Source organism: Colius striatus, chromosome 12, assembly GCF_028858725.1.
Source record: "Colius striatus isolate bColStr4 chromosome 12, bColStr4.1.hap1, whole genome shotgun sequence".
In the NCBI taxonomy this organism is placed as follows: domain Eukaryota; kingdom Metazoa; phylum Chordata; class Aves; order Coliiformes; family Coliidae; genus Colius; species Colius striatus.
Window position 1 is genome coordinate 14,447,982 of NC_084770.1, and position 16,711 is coordinate 14,464,692.

Genomic DNA, 16,711 nt, shown 5'->3' on the forward strand with positions numbered 1-16,711 from the left:
TTCACTGTACATACAAAAAAAAAAAACCACTGACAAGAGTTTTGTCTACTTGGTTTATACAGAAAGTCATTTGCTGCAGTCAATAAGTGCTTCCCAGTTTCACAAGATTTATAACTTTTGGGTAAGATAGCAGATGTAGAGACATTACAAGTGTTTGAGATGTATCAATCTTTAAAGCTATTTTTCTCCAAAAACTACAAGAAAGATCTTGGCAACAAAATAAAGAGTCTCATAATAATAAGTAAGGTAAATAAAATAGTAATAGGTTTTGTAAGTGGAGCTGTACCAAAAGGTGAGCTATTGAACAGTGGAAGCTGGGTATCATTTTCTGAAGCCTCTGCTGAAGTTTACAACTGCAGTGCCCTTCTCTGTATAAAGTCACTGTTTATGAGTAACAAGTCCTTACAGAGCTTCATCCAAAGGCCCCTCAGGAGGAAAAGCTCCCTCTCCTTGCTGGGGTTTGGCACACATCCTGGCTCAGCAGCGGGCTGCACGTGGTGACACGGGCCATGGCCCTTCGGGTGGGAAAGTACCCCATGGCCCTGCCGTCACTGTCAGAAGGAGGAGGGCAAATGCACAGGCAACCTCCTGGAAAAGAGGATCAGGAGTCCATCTACCACCAGTGATGCCCATGACATTGCCAACATGGCTGGGTCCAGCTGGATCCACAAGTCAAAGGAGACCCCAAAGGAAATCCAGAGGTAGAGGCAGATGAAAAGAGAAAAATAAGATCATGGAATAGAAACAACCAACGCTTTTAAAAGTAAGTCTTAAGTACACAAAAGTTGAAAGAAGTCGGGGAGTACACTGCAGTCTGAGCCCAAGTTGGGAAAGGAATAATGGAATGGTATCAGCCTGAGATCTCAAACTGACTTTCTAAGGCTTTGCTGCACTGAATCAGCACAGGAGCCTGCAAACCACAGCCGGCTAGAAATTTCTAGCACAGTAAAGCTAGTTCTGAGTACTACTGGAGCTTTCTCAAAAAAGTAAATAAACAAAGACAGACAGATGGAAAAAATTATAATTTGAATGCTTGGAATTGTTGGAGTGCAGTTTTTTTATTATCCCAGACGGGCCTGGGCCCTAAACCCCATCCAAACAGCTAAAACCATGAAAGGGAAAAAAAATCACTCCTGGCATAAGCAGGTGGCAAGTAAGTCTGAAATGCAGAGACACGTGCCTGATGGCCAAGGGCTTGCTGGACAGCTGTATTGGGATGGTGGTTTTCTTCATGCTGAATAAAAACCCATGAGCAGTACCAAATGAACACAACTACTCTGTCCTGCACAAGGACCTGGGCACACCGGGGGTCCCAAAGCATATGCCCAGCAGTTAGGATTAGACAGATTTATCTATTATTCAAAGTATCTCAGCTGCTACTTCCCTAAGGAGCATTGATGTAAAACACACCTTGGCCACCCTTCCTTCAAAGAGCTCTCTCAGGGTGTGCAATTTCCAAGCTCCTTAAGACTGAATAACTCATTTCTTCTGCTAACTGGCCATTTTCTTTAAACAAACAATCTGTAGCTGATCTAATCATAAATATTGAAAGGTTTATTTAGGCATATTTTCCATTGTGGAAAACACAAGGAAGCTCTGAAAAACTTGAGAGGTGGAAGCACGGAGGAGTCTGGTTTACCTCCACCTACTGGCTAACTTTTACAACTTAGCATTGCCTACCATTTTACACTTTGTGCACAGCATTCTTCTGCAAAAGCTCCTCACGTTATCATCATCTAAATAAACTGCCTCCCACACCAGCAGGCCCAGAGGTTCAGAGCACAGTAATTTCCCCTCTATCTCATTTTTGGCTAGAGGAAGAAATAGCTTTATGAGAGAAGGCAACAGCAGCTCATATTCAGAATACATCAGCAGCTCCTTCTCCCAGAGTATGTGGTTTATGGAGCAGGCTGTGTGGCTATCAGGTTGCTGGCACTCACCTCCCAGCTCGCATGGCAAGTGCTGTGGGTGAGGGCACGAGCACGGCTGAAGCCAAAAGGGCTTTTCCCAAGAGCCTGGCAGAGTGAAACACAGGTGTCAGCACTGCCTGTCACACACACGGCTGCAAAACACATAGTGGGATGCTACACACCAGCCTGGGGCTTCAGATCCTTCTGAGCATTAATTTCCTGACACTTACTCAAAACTGGTCCAGAAGAAACTCTCTCCAACACTAAAAATTGCACTGCTTGCTGGGGGATGTTATGCTGCAATACAGGAGGACATTCAGTGTGCTTTGAGGGGAGAGTTGAGGAACAGAGTCATGTATGTTTAGCATGTTCTCCTTTTACCTCATTATCATTTTTAGGGATGTCAAAGGGGTGTACCTGTAATTTCACTGTTAATGAAGCAATTCTCTCACTTTGGGCACTGTGGCCTTGCTAAACTGAAGCTGTCTGTCTGCTCACTTGAATAGTCTACAGCCAAAACATAACTGTTTTGCAGCCTTAAGGTGCCTTTAAGGCTCCTCGGTTGCTTCTCTGGCTGATTTCAGAGGCCCCAGCTCACAAGTGTCTTCACAACAGGTAAGTGAGTACTTGCACTTTGAATACTTTTAACTCTTTGCTTGCAATTCCCCAAATCCAAATCATGCTTATATGAAGTACAGTATAAATGAGAGTGAGAGGTCTATGGGGTTCTATGAAGAGGGGTCTCTACACTTTTGCCCAATAGCCCCGGGATGGGCTTGAGCACAGAAGTCAAGGAGACACCTCAGTTCTGCACTCTGTGAAAAATATATGACAGCACTGGGAGCAAGGGAGGTTTCTAGGGAAAGGAAGGGAAAAAAAAAACACACAGGATAGGAGAAAGCCATAAGGCAGCAAAGCCAGCAGGTCCCCAGGAGCACAGTGCAGTATCTGTCCTGCACACTCAGGGAGCAAAACAGCTCATGAGCTGTTCTGGAGGTGATTCACAAAGTATTTATGGTTGAGTAGAAGGGAAATGGGCAAGAGCAATGGTTTATCAAAGCCACCAAGGCTATTGCTGCCAGCAGAAGAAAGGCAGCTGGTGCCCTCTCAGCACAGAGTTGGGAGTTGCACTTGTCACCAGGAGCACGTCTTGTAACCAACTAAACTGTAAGGCATCACATGGCAATTCATTGCCTTGTTTCACTTTAACTATGGAAAATTTAGACTCATGCAAAAAGAAAGGTGTCAAGATAATTTAAAATTTGACTATTTTTTTAAAATGCATTTCCCCCTGAGTGGGAAGCTGCTGCAGTCCACCCGCACTGGCTTCTCACGGACCCTCAAACTAGAGGCTGAGGACAGCAAGCCTTTGCTTCCACTGCAGGCACTTCCCAAATGTGGTCCTTTTTGTCCACCCAAATTAGCAGCAGGCTCAATCACAAAGACCACCAGAGGCAGGGAGGGGCTACACACCCACACACTGCCCTGAGCACAGGCTGCTCCAGGCCACCGTCATCAGCCACAAAAAAAATCACATGTAGAAATCTGTGCTGGTCAAGACATAGAGCACCATGCCTCTTTCACAAGTAATCCATTGTATCTTCATCTAACATAGTCCAAATTCTGTAAAACAATTAACAAAGACAAAGCATCAGTTATGGAAAAGACCACACCAGCAAGATCCAATCAGTGCATGGCATGATGAAGTTACTGGCAGAAAATAAAGCTGATAGAAAGAAATGGAAAAACAATTTAAAAGCAAATATCCCTTTGTACCACTGGGAAAAATTCTGGAGAAAGTCCCAAATCTATTTATGAAAACATTAGGAAAATTACTGTAAAACACATTGTCAGTGGCACAACAATGAATATATACTGAAGCAAATACAAAACAAGCTGACTGGAGTACTAGAGAGCACGTGAGGACACAGAAACGTCTCTGCATGCTCAGTGGAAACACAGTAACTGCAATTGGAAGGACAACTACATTTGAGCAAACTAAGGTAAGGCTGTGGGGGGCCCAGAGTGGCTCTTGGGTTTAGGCAGTCATAAGGGGGCCAGCCCTGGGGAAACACTCCCATCAGCAGCACTGCCTACGACACCTGCCATTCCTGGAACATCAGGTCATCCATCACTACACACACACAGGAACAACTAAGTGGGAGATACTTTCAAATAAGTATTTATCAAGTCCCTCAAGACTTCAGATAAAAACAGGTTGCTGAAAGAAGCATTAGCACATTTTGCTTGTAGCATCCTTGGTGAGAGGTGAAGCAGGCAGAAACCACCATCCTCCAGAAGCTCTGTGCTGGTCTGCACCAGGCAAGGACCATTCAAAACCTTCTGGCCCTAAATCCTGCCCTGTTGCAGCTCACCCATACAATATCTGCCTGTGCATGTCAGTGAGCATGAGTGCACATGCGTGTGCAGATACCCCAGGGGAGTCACACTAAATCACAAACCTATCAATCCATTTTGATACAGACACTATTCTTGAAAATCAACCTTTCTCTCCCCGTTGTCAAATAGCTCTTGTGCAACTTTGGCAGGATAGGATAGGCAAGAGGATGTGATGCTCAACAGGCCAGATTGCTCACTGGCATTCTCAGTCTTCCTCGCAATTTTGTTAGGCCACTTCAGCTGCAACTGCAACAGATCAAGTCCTGAAATGCAACAAAATTAAGCAAAACTATTCAGTTTCCAAGAAGCCTGGCAGTAATACCCTGTAAACATGGGTGAGATCCAGAGAACTGATGAGCCATAAAATTCTTAATGAGTTTTAGTAACCAGTTTCCCTACAGCTTGCTAAACATCCACAACTTACCTTCCAACTACACTAAATAATGGAAACTATGCTTTCCAAGTCATTCTTAAATCTTACTAATCAGAAACTTAAGCTTTAAAAACAACTATATTGATATTGGTATCAGGACAGGCATATAAATAGTGAGGTTGCAGCAATACCTCTGATGCAAACCTTTGAAAAAACTGAACTGCAACTGATCAGCATCATTACATCTCTAACTCAAAGTCTGTATTAATTAGCTCTGAATCCAAGACTTGTTGCCAGGTTGGGATACAGTGAATTTTATGGCATTTGACACTACAGGCACTCTCTTGCTATTAATTATTTTCCTATTTCAAAATGATGCCACTTCCTCCCTTAACCCCTCCTAGGAGCATGAAGTAGCAGCAGCTCTATGGAAACATGAGGATCTATGTCAAGATCTTGCCATTGCCAAGGGATTAAGGGTAGTATTTGTCAGGCCTGCTGCCAAGCACAGTTGCTCTGACTACATACCAATGGAAAGCTCTGTGAGTTTTTCCTGTTAAAACCATTTATGTTCATAAAAGTTTTGTCTCAATTATCTGAAAATACCTTTAAAAAAAAAAAACACACCCCAAAATACAAACAAAAAAAACCCTAAAAGCAACCAGGAAAACCCAACTAGTAACAGAAAGCATTACAGTTTAAAGCAAAAACTAAACATACACTTACAGTAATTAAGTGGGAAAGGGTGGATTGTAATACATGGATATTCAGGGGCTAAGGATGAAAATGTAGCATATGGCTTTTTAATTCTTGCTGCATGACCCTGGAGTCTGACATAAAGCATCTTTCTGCTGTTATATGCTCAGACCACTTCATAGCTGTGTCATTTCCAGCTCTGAGTGCTGGCAGCCAAGACGACCCTCGGGTCCAACCGCGCAGCCATATTTTGATTCATATAGAATGAAATTTGGGATTCAAATCTTACAGACGGCACTTGCTGAAAATGGTGTTTGTTGTAACACTTAGCAGCTTCAGCAGAGAAAGCATTTACAAACACTCTGAAAACAGAGGTACTTGTGCCTGCTCGGCCTCCAGCCCAGGCAGCAGGATCCCACCCGGGCAGGCCCTGGCACCACACACACCCCCACAGCAATCCTGGCCCAGAAGTTCGGCTGCAGTTACCCATCCACCAAAGCCCTCTCCTGGCAACACTTAGTTTTCACTGGCGCTGCAGAGGGCAAACTAGTCATCCCAGATTCATCTCCAAGAAGAGATACTTCTATCCCTGACACCCTAGCGCAATGGTGTATCTATCGCTGGTTTCCCCAGCTTGCCAAAGGCAGGCAAGTCCACTTTCTACAGATGATTTCTAGGGAAAGACAGAGGTAATTTTCCTGCCCCGTTCCCCTTCCATCTGCTCCAGCCTGCAAGGCCTGTTAAGAGCAGGCTGCTGCTTCGCCTGGGGCCACTGTGCCTGCTCCCTCCAGCACAGGCCCAACTCCTCCCCAGCCATGCAATAAACAACAGGTACAGATGCACAAGTGTCCCAGTGCTATTCCTCTTGGCTTAAATTTCACTGGCAAAGTAGAGCTTGTAGACACACAGAAACATTAAGATATCAAAAATATTATTCTTAACTGTAATATTATTTTTTCTTTACAAGTCACTCCGATTCTCAACTGCCTGGGCACTCCCTTTCCCTGATGTTCCCCCTAGGTTTCTCTAGCAGAATGACAACAGCAATTCAGGACATCAGTGTTTTATTTTTCATTTTATGGTATCGTTTTGGATCCTATGCATCTCTAATGGCTTCCTTAACATAGCATCTTCTGAAAACTATGGCTTCTAAAATAGTTATGTGCTTATCCTTTCTGCAATTAGTTGCCATAATAAATTACTTACCACAATAGTTCAGAACTTGCTTACTTCTCCTTACTCTGAGAATCTCATAAAAACATTTAATGGGAAAAAACAACAAAATCAAAATAAAAAAACTCCACTCCACCCCATAAAAAACCCACAAAAAATGAAAGCATGTCATATTACCCTAAATGAATGTGACGTACAAAGTTTTCAATCTTAAATAACCTACTATTTTGAAGGAAAAAAGCAAACAGCTACTTTGAATTTTACTGAGAATCGGGAGGGAGCTGGAACCCTCTCATGGCTGCTTAAAGGGATAAAAATAAATACCAGCTATGCTTTGAAAGGCTTGACACTTAGCCAGCACGACGACCCTAGGCATCAGGGGAACCTGTAAATAAAGACCCAAAAAAAAAGGAGAAAGAGGGGCATCCGTTGAGATGCCTTTAGGTTGGATGGTTAACAGTGAGTTTTTGAGTCTGTAATCAAAACCTTAAAGTGGTAAAGATCTCTTCAGAAGGTCAATTGCAAGCACTGAACTTCTTTTTGGGATCTGACCCTTCAGCCCACAAATTTAAGGAAAATTAAACACCAAAGTCCCAGTGCACCTGGATAGTAAAAACAAGTCAGAAGCTTATAGCTTTACATAAAGTATTACCATAGCTGGTGCTCTTTAAAAAAAAAAAAAAAAGGGTAAATGGCAGACCATTTGTAAATAAAGCAAAGCAGGATAGTAGCTCTCCTGTAGCAGGAAAGCAGGCTAACCTGATAACGACTGCTCTTGCATTCAGCTTGAAAAGTCATATATATTTCAAATATAAGACAAAACTTGCAATGATAGTTTCAAAAGACACAAGTTTGCTAAACTCCCACTGTTATCAGGTATCATTTCTACTCCTTGCACATAAGGGTGATTACTACCCAGTCCAGATACATCCACTCACCACCACCAAGACTAACATATAGAAAATTCCATCAGCAGTATCTGTGTAGCACAAAACACCAGGCAGTCAGAATAGTCAGTTCCTGCAAAGCACATACACGTAGCTCCAAACATAGAGAACTGTTGAGATACCACACAGGAGCGACACGGGGACACGGCATTCAGCAAAAAGTGAGGCAGGGAGCAAGATAAAAGGACGTGCCTACCATCAAACATGTTTCCTGGGCAGTGCAACATTTCAAACTATCCTAACCCTACTGTCCTTCTTAAACAGTCACATAACTAAACCATCATGACTTAAATTCACTAATTTACAACAACAAATGACCCAGACTCGGATGGGTAACTGTGAAATGCCACTTAAAAAACTGGACGTATGGGGCCAGAGCTGTGAAATTAATTTTATTTTTGAAACGTGATATCCAATGACAAATAAATAATTCATACAATATAACTCAGGATATACAATGTTCAGGCAGCTCATAGTAACAACCAAGATCACATTGAAAATGAGTTTACATTAAATAACCAATGACAATAATATACAACTGGTCATTCAGTTAATGTTTCAGCCTGGCCCATGATGTATGCAAGTTGAAGATTGTTCCTCTTACCAGTAAAGAAACAGATGTACACAATTTTATATCAAGTCCAAAGTAGTTAATACATCACATTAATGAAAAATAAAATGCTGCATTGCCTAAATGTAAGTTTAGTACAGAATAAAAGCTTGTGAATTTCAGCACTATAACAGTTATTGCAAAGGAGCCTTATGTCCCACAGCAATACCTGCATAAACTTACAAGCTCTACAGGATGTCTTTAATGTGTGGTTTCAATTCCATACCCTTCTCTGTACCCCAGCTGTAACACCAGTAGGCTGTAGGTATGTTACATTCTTCATTTCAGTTGTGCACTGTTTTTTGCTTTCATTTCAGCCAAATTTTTTCTGCCAAGGTACAGCTTCCCATCGAGGTATGGTGCTGCTTGTGTCTAAACTGCAGTAGCAGCAGCAACCTTGCAGGGTTTTTTCCAGTGTGCCGTTTTTAAATTTCCTAACCTACTCCAGAAACACTATCCTCTGCAAAGAATACTTATGACATCTAGATGGAATTTAGCCTAAAGTCCTGCATATTTTAAAGTAGCTGTAGGAATTTGAAGGAGATCCACAGCATCCTTGGAATTTCTTGGTCAGTCTTTTTCAATACGTTAATCTTCACAACAGAGTAAGCAGCTACTACTTCCAATGATTCACAGCCCTAGGAAGTTTTTATTTACAAAAGCTTTGTTAAAAATCCACTCTTTTTGAGGCCCCTCAGGTGAGGGATATGCCCCTTGTTCTTAGTCTGAACTCAGAAATGACCGTTTAAAAGTTACAGCTCTTTCCATTACAAAATCTCTCACATGACAAACTGTTACTTCCAACCACGCACTTTCCACATTTACTGCTGTCTGCAACCAGTAGTTGGGACACGTGTAATTAATCCCAGCAGGTATTTTTGTTGTTCTTACACTGCGCATGGGAAGACACCAAAAAAACTACCAAAAAACAAAAGGAGGAAGACCAGGTAAATTTCTGGTGTGAAGCGCATCAGCACAGGGTTTCACACTTGCCTAAAGCTGTCCTGCTCAGCAATGCAAGAGCACAGGGTGAGAACATGGTGGCCAGAAGTATCCAGCGGGCACAGCTATCTGCAGGACTCAAACTGCAGAAACAAGTCCTACAGCTGGAACAGCAACTGTGGACAGGCAGCTTCAATAGGTCATGGGGTAGCCAGAATCTAGGGAATTAAAGCCTGTCTTTTGATGTCAAACAAAAGAAAAAAACCCCAAAAATACTCAAAACAAATATTTTAAGCCCATTCAAACATTTTAAAAGCCTATCTCCAGTGCTGAGACTAACATCAATGAACTGCTTTATGTTCACATTCTGTAGAAGAAATAAATGTCCACAAAGAATCTGATGTCTAAAGAAGGAGGAACTATATTTATCAACATGCATTTTAAATGTAAAAAAACTGAACTGTTAAATCAAATGCACAGCTAAGACTGCAACCCAGTCCTTTGGCTGGATTAAAAGAAAAATTCAAACTACTATCTCCGAACCATTTAAAAAGTTTCATTTATGCAATTTAACCAAAAGCAGCAGAATAAAAGACTAACTTCAGATTTCTCCTGAATTAACCAAAGCAGACTTATTTTCTGAAATCTGCTTGCACAATGCACCACGTGATACACATAGTACTTCAGCAAATAATTGTCACTAAAAATCACACCAAAAAATTGGAACAATGTACATCCTGTGCTAAGTGTGAACTACTTAAGAACCTGTTGACGGAGCAGAGGTACACATTTAGCATCAGTAACGTCTAACACATGGTGTGGCTCTCCCCTACGGACCCGATGATTTCCACGTTCAGGTTCTTCTGTCATTTTCCAGCATCAGTCTTACCTCTACTTGCCAGAAGGTTTTAATTGATGATCTAGATACCTGAAGACATTCATTTCATAAATGTGGTTCTGATTTCTTTTTGTTGCTTATGTTTCCACCTGACTAGTTACATCAGAATTCAACAGTTTTTCAGAGATAGCAGCAGGGGAAATCCAAGGACAGTGAGTGAGATAGTAAAGTAACAGCACAAACCTCACCCTCTTATTAAAGCTAATGTAAGGGAACCTACTTGATAACTTTCAACTCTCATGAAACTGCTTTTATATGCTCAGTGGAATGTGTTAATTTACATTATATTTCTCTTTTTTTTTTTTAAATAGCAATTTGTATATAAAACACCTCCTATAAATCCCATGTTACAAATGCTAACAGCAGGAACTCCCTCCCCCAACCAATTCTGCCATCCAGAATCGCTATATGCTACCATAGCAAGCAAGGTACTCAGTCAGCATCAAGACATTGACTTTTAGTACTACAAGTAAATGACACGCATGAGAGAACAATCTCCAAATGAAAGTCATTTTAATATTTGCTCCATCACAAAGTTGACTGATGTAGGTCTTTTCACATTCTCAGGTAACCCTGATTACAATGTTCTTTCTAGAAATATTTTGAAAGTAAAAAAATTCACATGTGAAGCAAATTTCAAAGCTCTCACTGAAGGAGAAAATATCCTCCACGGTTCTTCAAACGACATCTGCATCCCCACAGTAAAACAGAAACTGAGCCTCCTTCCCAAAGTAAGAACTGGGTGGAACAAAATCAAGCAACATAAATAACTCTGGCTGACAGATACTTAAAATACCTGTTTTCAAAGAAAAAAAATGCTTAAGAAAAGAACATAGAATTAAAGGGAGATTTTTAATGGCACAAAAGGCAGTTAGGCACTGTGTGAGCTGAGAACATAACTGTCATTATGACTTTAAAAATCCCCCCCGTAAGATTTGGGTTGCAGCTAGGGCAGAACAGAGGTCTTGCCAGACTTTCACAAAGAGCAAAAGAGCAAATGCAGTGTAATGTCCAAACCTAATGAACAAAGACAAAAGTTGGTACAGTTCTTCTGCTAAAATGACACCATCAAACTCACAAAGCGTTATGTGGAATTCATGCTGAGAGTCCTTACTAGCTCTACACAATTCAACTATCAGATGAAATGGTCATGAGCTATTAAAAGAAGCTTCTGTATTTGAGAGATTATTTTTCGGTTTAACTTCTGCTGTGTCAATAGCATTTCTTCGTATTAACCTTGAAATAACACCTGCAGGAGGACCCACCTTTACACAGAGCTGTGCCACCACCATCTTTTCACTTCCAGAGAAAAATAAAAGTAACCATGAGGCACATATTGAAGTCGTATTACACAAGGTAGAATGCCAAACATATTCTCCCTCAGCTTTACACAGAAAAGTAGCACAGCAGCAAATAACCTGGTCCTCTGTTCAACATTGATCTCATTACAAGCATTTTCAATGTCACAACATCGATACCTTCTTATCTTTAAATAATTATGTAAAAAAAGGCCCCCAGTATAACCGTATCTTATATAGCCAAGTTCTCTCTATATACATCCAAATTTTAAAGATACAAATCAAACATTATACAGGATTTATAAACGTTTAAAAACGTGAGGCTTCAGATCACGGTTTCCCAAAAAGTTCCTGGAAAATCCACAGACTGACAAGGTAGCAGAGAAAACTGGAAAAAAGGAGACAGACACAAGCTTGCTGCCGTAACATTTTACTAGACTTGCCAGTCATCATGGTGATGTTATCAGAAAGAACAGTTTAAACCGCAAATGAGGAATGGTGGGTTTGAGTGTTGATCTCAAGTGTTCAGACAGGCAATTCAAGTATTTCCTATTTGATCCAAGCTCATCGTAGCAAAGTGGTGCAGCAAAAAGGAATTATTTTACATTTTTCCCATACATTCGGTCAATGTCCATCTGATAGTACGCCGTGAGCTCTTTGCGTTTCAGTTTGAACGCATCTGTCACTAGACCAGTCTCAGGGGTCCAAGAATCGGGGCTCAAACGAATTTTTACTGGTATTTCAAACTTCTCCAGGTTAGCTGTAAAAAGAAACAGTTTTTTAATACAAAACATCAATGTAACCACTTGTCTAGAATGAAGCACAAACAGAGGAGCTGTGTTCTCACACAGACTAGCACGGGATATAAACAAAGAAGTGCTCCTCAAACCCCCCATTGGTTATGTTTGGAAACCTGCACAGCCACGAGTGACAGGATCCACCAATAATTGTTCTTCAGTTTCCACAGAAATAATGAAACAAGCCCCAGCTGTTTGAGTAGCTGTGCTGCTCCCTGACTTCAGAAAAGCCTCAGTGCCTGCAAGTGGCATCCTCAAAATATACACCGTTTTATCGGTGTTATGATACTCATCTTCTGGAGATAAAAAATCTTAAAATCCAGACTACTTAAGCTTGAAAAAAATGAGGCTTTTGCAGTTTTTTCCTGATAGTCCTAAATTATTCCAGCAAACTAGGTTCACATGGTAGCTGTTCCCTGACTGACACAGGACAGGGCTCTGCGTTTACACCTTTCCCAGGAAACGCGACATCAGTTTGAGAGCTGCTATGGTTTCAGACATGAGAGAAGAAAGACAACTCTAAGAAAAGTAATCAATAGAAAGGTAGCATTAAAAAAATACTCTATTTTCAGGCTACAAAAAAAAAAAAATAACCCACAAATGTATAATGATCCTGCCTAACTTGCCATCTTTAGACATTCCTGGGTCTCCGGTTTTTGCAATTTAGCACTAAAAATCACCACCATACTCCTTCAAAACTAAAGCCTGTGATAACAAAGTGAAAAGTAAAAACAGAAAATAACATCAATATGTAAAGAAATCAGGATTAAATCAAATATATCCATTTCATCAATTTTAACAACATTTTTCATTCTCTCTAGACTAGTTAGTGCTGCACAAGAAAGGAAAGGAAAGCAATTTGGTATATGCTCTCCATCACAGCAGCTTCTTGGAATGTCTTTGCCTATAGCTCCATGAAGTCATGCATAAAAGGACTAGGGACATGAGGCAAGGAAAAGAAACAGTCTATGGCAGTATTGAGACTGCTCTAGAGTATGCTCCTGCAACAGAACTCTGCAAATGTACTCATCATAGAGCTTAATGTGCTCACAAATAACATGGAGAAGAGATCAAGATTAACAAGACAAAGTTTGTTGGAAGCATAAAGTTGTCCAGGGTAGAAAATATTGCAGAGAGACGTAGAAGGACACTGTGATATTGAGCAGTTGCAAACAGACAGCAGAAAACATCCATTATAGCAAAGTGTGAAGGAGAAACAAACCCCCCACATTTAACATCCACAATGATCATTAAAAAAACCTGTGGTCATTACTGAGAGCTTTATGAAAAAAGCTCACTAATGGTCAAAAGCAAACAACAAGGCAGAAATTACTATAAAAGAACAAGCAAAACATCACTGTGTAATTCTGCACCAGAACCAGCTGAACCAACTACCACCAATTAGCATGAAAAAGATACAGCTAAGGGGGAAGTATAATAGACACTGAAAGGAATCCCAGCTGCCACTGTAACTGTTCACTGCTTCTCCCAGTACAGGAACTCAGCAGAACCAAACTGAACTAGCAGATGGCAGGGTTACAGCAAACAAGAGGCCCTTCTTCACATGAACAGAGCTGAGCTGTGCAACTCCACTACAAGATAGTATGGACTCATACAGAATATTTATGTAACTTTAAAACGCAACTGAAGGGTTAGTGGAAGAAAAGCTGACTGAAAAGACTCTACTTTCAGTTCAGGAAATCCCTCAGATGACAGTCACTGGAAGATAGGAGAGCCTCTGTCACCATGGGGTGATTTCAACCATGTATGTTGCGTGTGAGACTGTATGATACCCAATACACAGATCGTGGATCTACAGATGACCCACATATTCTTTCCTCAGCTATTGGCCTTGTTAAAAACAAAAGAAAACTTTGCTTCATATATTTCTATGAAGAATACATGCTCTATGAAAAATATGAAAATATTTTTAGAGCCCAACCAGTCCACAAGGTTAATACCATCTACTCAGCTACTCACCTGCCATGGCAGCCTCAGCTATCATCTTCAGTACCTCTTTTTCCATCTCAGGACTGTTACAAATCTCTTCCCAAGTTCCTTTAAATCCTTTCTTTCGAGCTAGTTCAATGAGCTCCTTTTGATTTGGCACAACAAATCCAATGACATAAGAATGGAAACTGAGAAGCATAATGTGCTTTAGTATTAATTTTGTACCGTTAACAAGTCTTCAAAAAAATAACACTTCAAGCTGAAAGGATTGCACCTCATACAGAGATATTGCTCTTAACAGTTGGCTTTTGTTCACCTGATCGTCTTTCTGAAAAAGTGCACAAATTATCTGTGCCTGTTTAAAAATAAGTAGAAAGAGAAGCTACTTACCTTACAGCAAGTGGATTGCTTCAAGGTGTGCTGTCCATATGCATATTCCACTGTATCTCCTGCTCAAAGCTTTGGGGAAGCAGTACCCATACGATGTCAATGCGCCCTGCCTTTCCTCATGTTTTGCATCCCGGTATGAAGATTGGTGTGCGGCTTCCCTACCTCAGTTTCCTCTCAACTGCAGAATCCAGTTACTGTAGAGGAGTAGAGGACTGCAGTGAAGAGGGGTTGGAGAGCAGGTTGTGGAATGAGCATATGCACAACACATCTCAAAGAATGCCTGCTTCTGTAAGGGAAGTGACTTTTTCTCTTTCATGTGATTGTCCATACGCTCACTCTATTGTTGCCAATCTTTGCTCCCAATATGCCTAGAACATGCAAAGCTGTGATCTCAAAGTCTTTGGAAAACACTAAACCACAATTTGCCCTGAAACAGGTATTCAGGATTTTTTTAGATGGTGTAGAGTTTAGGGCAAATGTGAACAGAACCTCACAGAGCAACTCTATAAACTCTAACAAAGCAGGTGGCAGAATCAGAGCTAAAAGCCATCTCAGATCATCCAATTCATTCACCTGCCTTGAAGCAAAGTCAGCTACATCTAATGGAGGCTTGTCTAACCCATTCTTAAACACCAGGCAAATGCTAATGCCAGTGCTTTGTTCTTCTTAGAACCGGTAAGCTGTTCTTGATGGCTATTCCTGACTCATCCTCTCTGCAGTTTATATCAGTTGTATTTTCATACAGGCAGTAGTCAGACGTCCCTCACCCTTCCAGAGAAGCCATTTATTCATTCACAGACAACTACTATTTTTTTCCCTTCTTACCTTTCTAGTCTTCCTTCCTTTCTCAAGTTTCTTTAGGAATTTACAAAGGCAATTTATTAGGAACATACAAAGGAAAAGATGGTTATCAGGGGAAGTCAACAAAGATTCACCAACAGGCAATCCGGCTTGACCAATCTGATAGCCCTCTACGAGGGTATAACTGGCTGAGAGGGGAGAGAAGCAGGCGTCATCTACCTTGACTTCAGCAAGGCTTTTGACACTGTCTCTCACAATGTCCTCATCAGAAAGCTCAGGCAGTGTGCCTTCGATGAGTGGACAGTGAGGTGGATCACGAGCTGGCTGAATGACAGAGCCCAGAGGGTGGTGATCAACAGCACAGAATTGAGTTGGAGGCCTGTGGCCAGGGGAGTTCCACAGGGATTGGTTCTGGGGCCAGTCTTGTTCAACATCTTCATCAACAACCTGGGATGAGGGGACAGAGTGCACCCTCAGCAATTTTGCTGATAACACCAAACTGGGAGAACTGGCTGATTCACCAGAGGCTGTGCTGCCATTCAGCGGGATCTCAACCGGCTCGAGATTTGGGCAGAGTACCAGTACAGGCTGGGGATTGACCTGCTGGAGAACAGCTCTGCAAAGAGACCTGGGAGTCGTGTTGACAATAAATTAACCACGACTCAACAATGTGCCCTCGTGGCCAAGAAGGCCAATGGTATCCTGGGATGCATCAAGATGAGTGTAGAAAGCAGAGGGAGGTTCTGCTCCCCCTCTGCCCTGGTGAGGCCTCATCTGGCACTTCCATTCCTGGTTCCTGTAGTCTTTTGACATGCTTAAGTTCATGTCTAGCAGTATCAGCAGTGTCTCCAGGGATAAACAGCACGAGGAAGTAATCAGTTGGCTAGGTACGCCTCCAACTTTGGTTCATCTAAAATTCAACCTCTTGAACAGAAGCATACTTCCTCTGGACAAACAGGTTCATGCAACTATGCATTTTCCTAGAAAGAGCATCTCAGAATTCATCACTACTGCAACATGTAGCTTTTCATGCTGTGCTGCTAAGTTAAATGTTCACTTCTTGTACTTCATATGCTAAAGCAATGTCTTGAGAAGTATGCTGAAAACTACATCTTCTCTCAGCTACTTCCCTCTCCACTGTTCTCCTTTCTGCAGATCTTTTGAATTTGCTAGCTTCTTAGGTCTTGGGAGGTTTTAACAACAGCAGGAAGGAGGAAATTTTCATAATTTGGTCCTCAAGACCCTCTTAGACATCTCCTCCATGCTAAGAGATTTTGCCAAGATGTCTCCCCTACACTAAGCGTCTTCATTCCCTTGCTGTGCTTGAGATCCTACTATAGGTCTAAGGGGCATACTTGAGTAAGAGACATAAACAGTAGCACTGTATATAAGCATCTCTATTCTGTATATTCTGGTTCTTATCAGCTCTCCTTGAGCTCCCTACTGAGAACTCCATTGTCTTTCTTTGCCATGTCCTAGGTTTCCCTACTTAGCTTCTAACAAGATGCTTGAGACCCATTGAATGC

The 16,711-nt window shown here is 41.5% G+C and overlaps 1 protein-coding gene across 4 annotated transcripts in view; it reads right to left on the reverse strand.

The window, feature by feature from the left end:
• Positions 1 to 10,445: 10,445 nt before the first annotated feature.
• The window catches only part of ACSL3 (acyl-CoA synthetase long chain family member 3), a 49,022-nt gene continuing 42,756 nt past the window's right edge, over positions 10,446 to 16,711 (reverse strand). For all 4 annotated transcript variants that reach the window (XM_062005969.1, XM_062005967.1, XM_062005968.1 and 1 more), the window contains 2 exons: positions 14,025 to 14,182; positions 10,446 to 12,007 (listed from right to left, as the gene is read on the reverse strand). In XM_062005969.1, the coding sequence (XP_061861953.1) occupies positions 11,844 to 12,007; positions 14,025 to 14,182 (322 nt within the window). In that variant the 3' untranslated portion in view covers positions 10,446 to 11,843. The remainder of the gene's footprint in view (positions 12,008 to 14,024; positions 14,183 to 16,711) is intronic.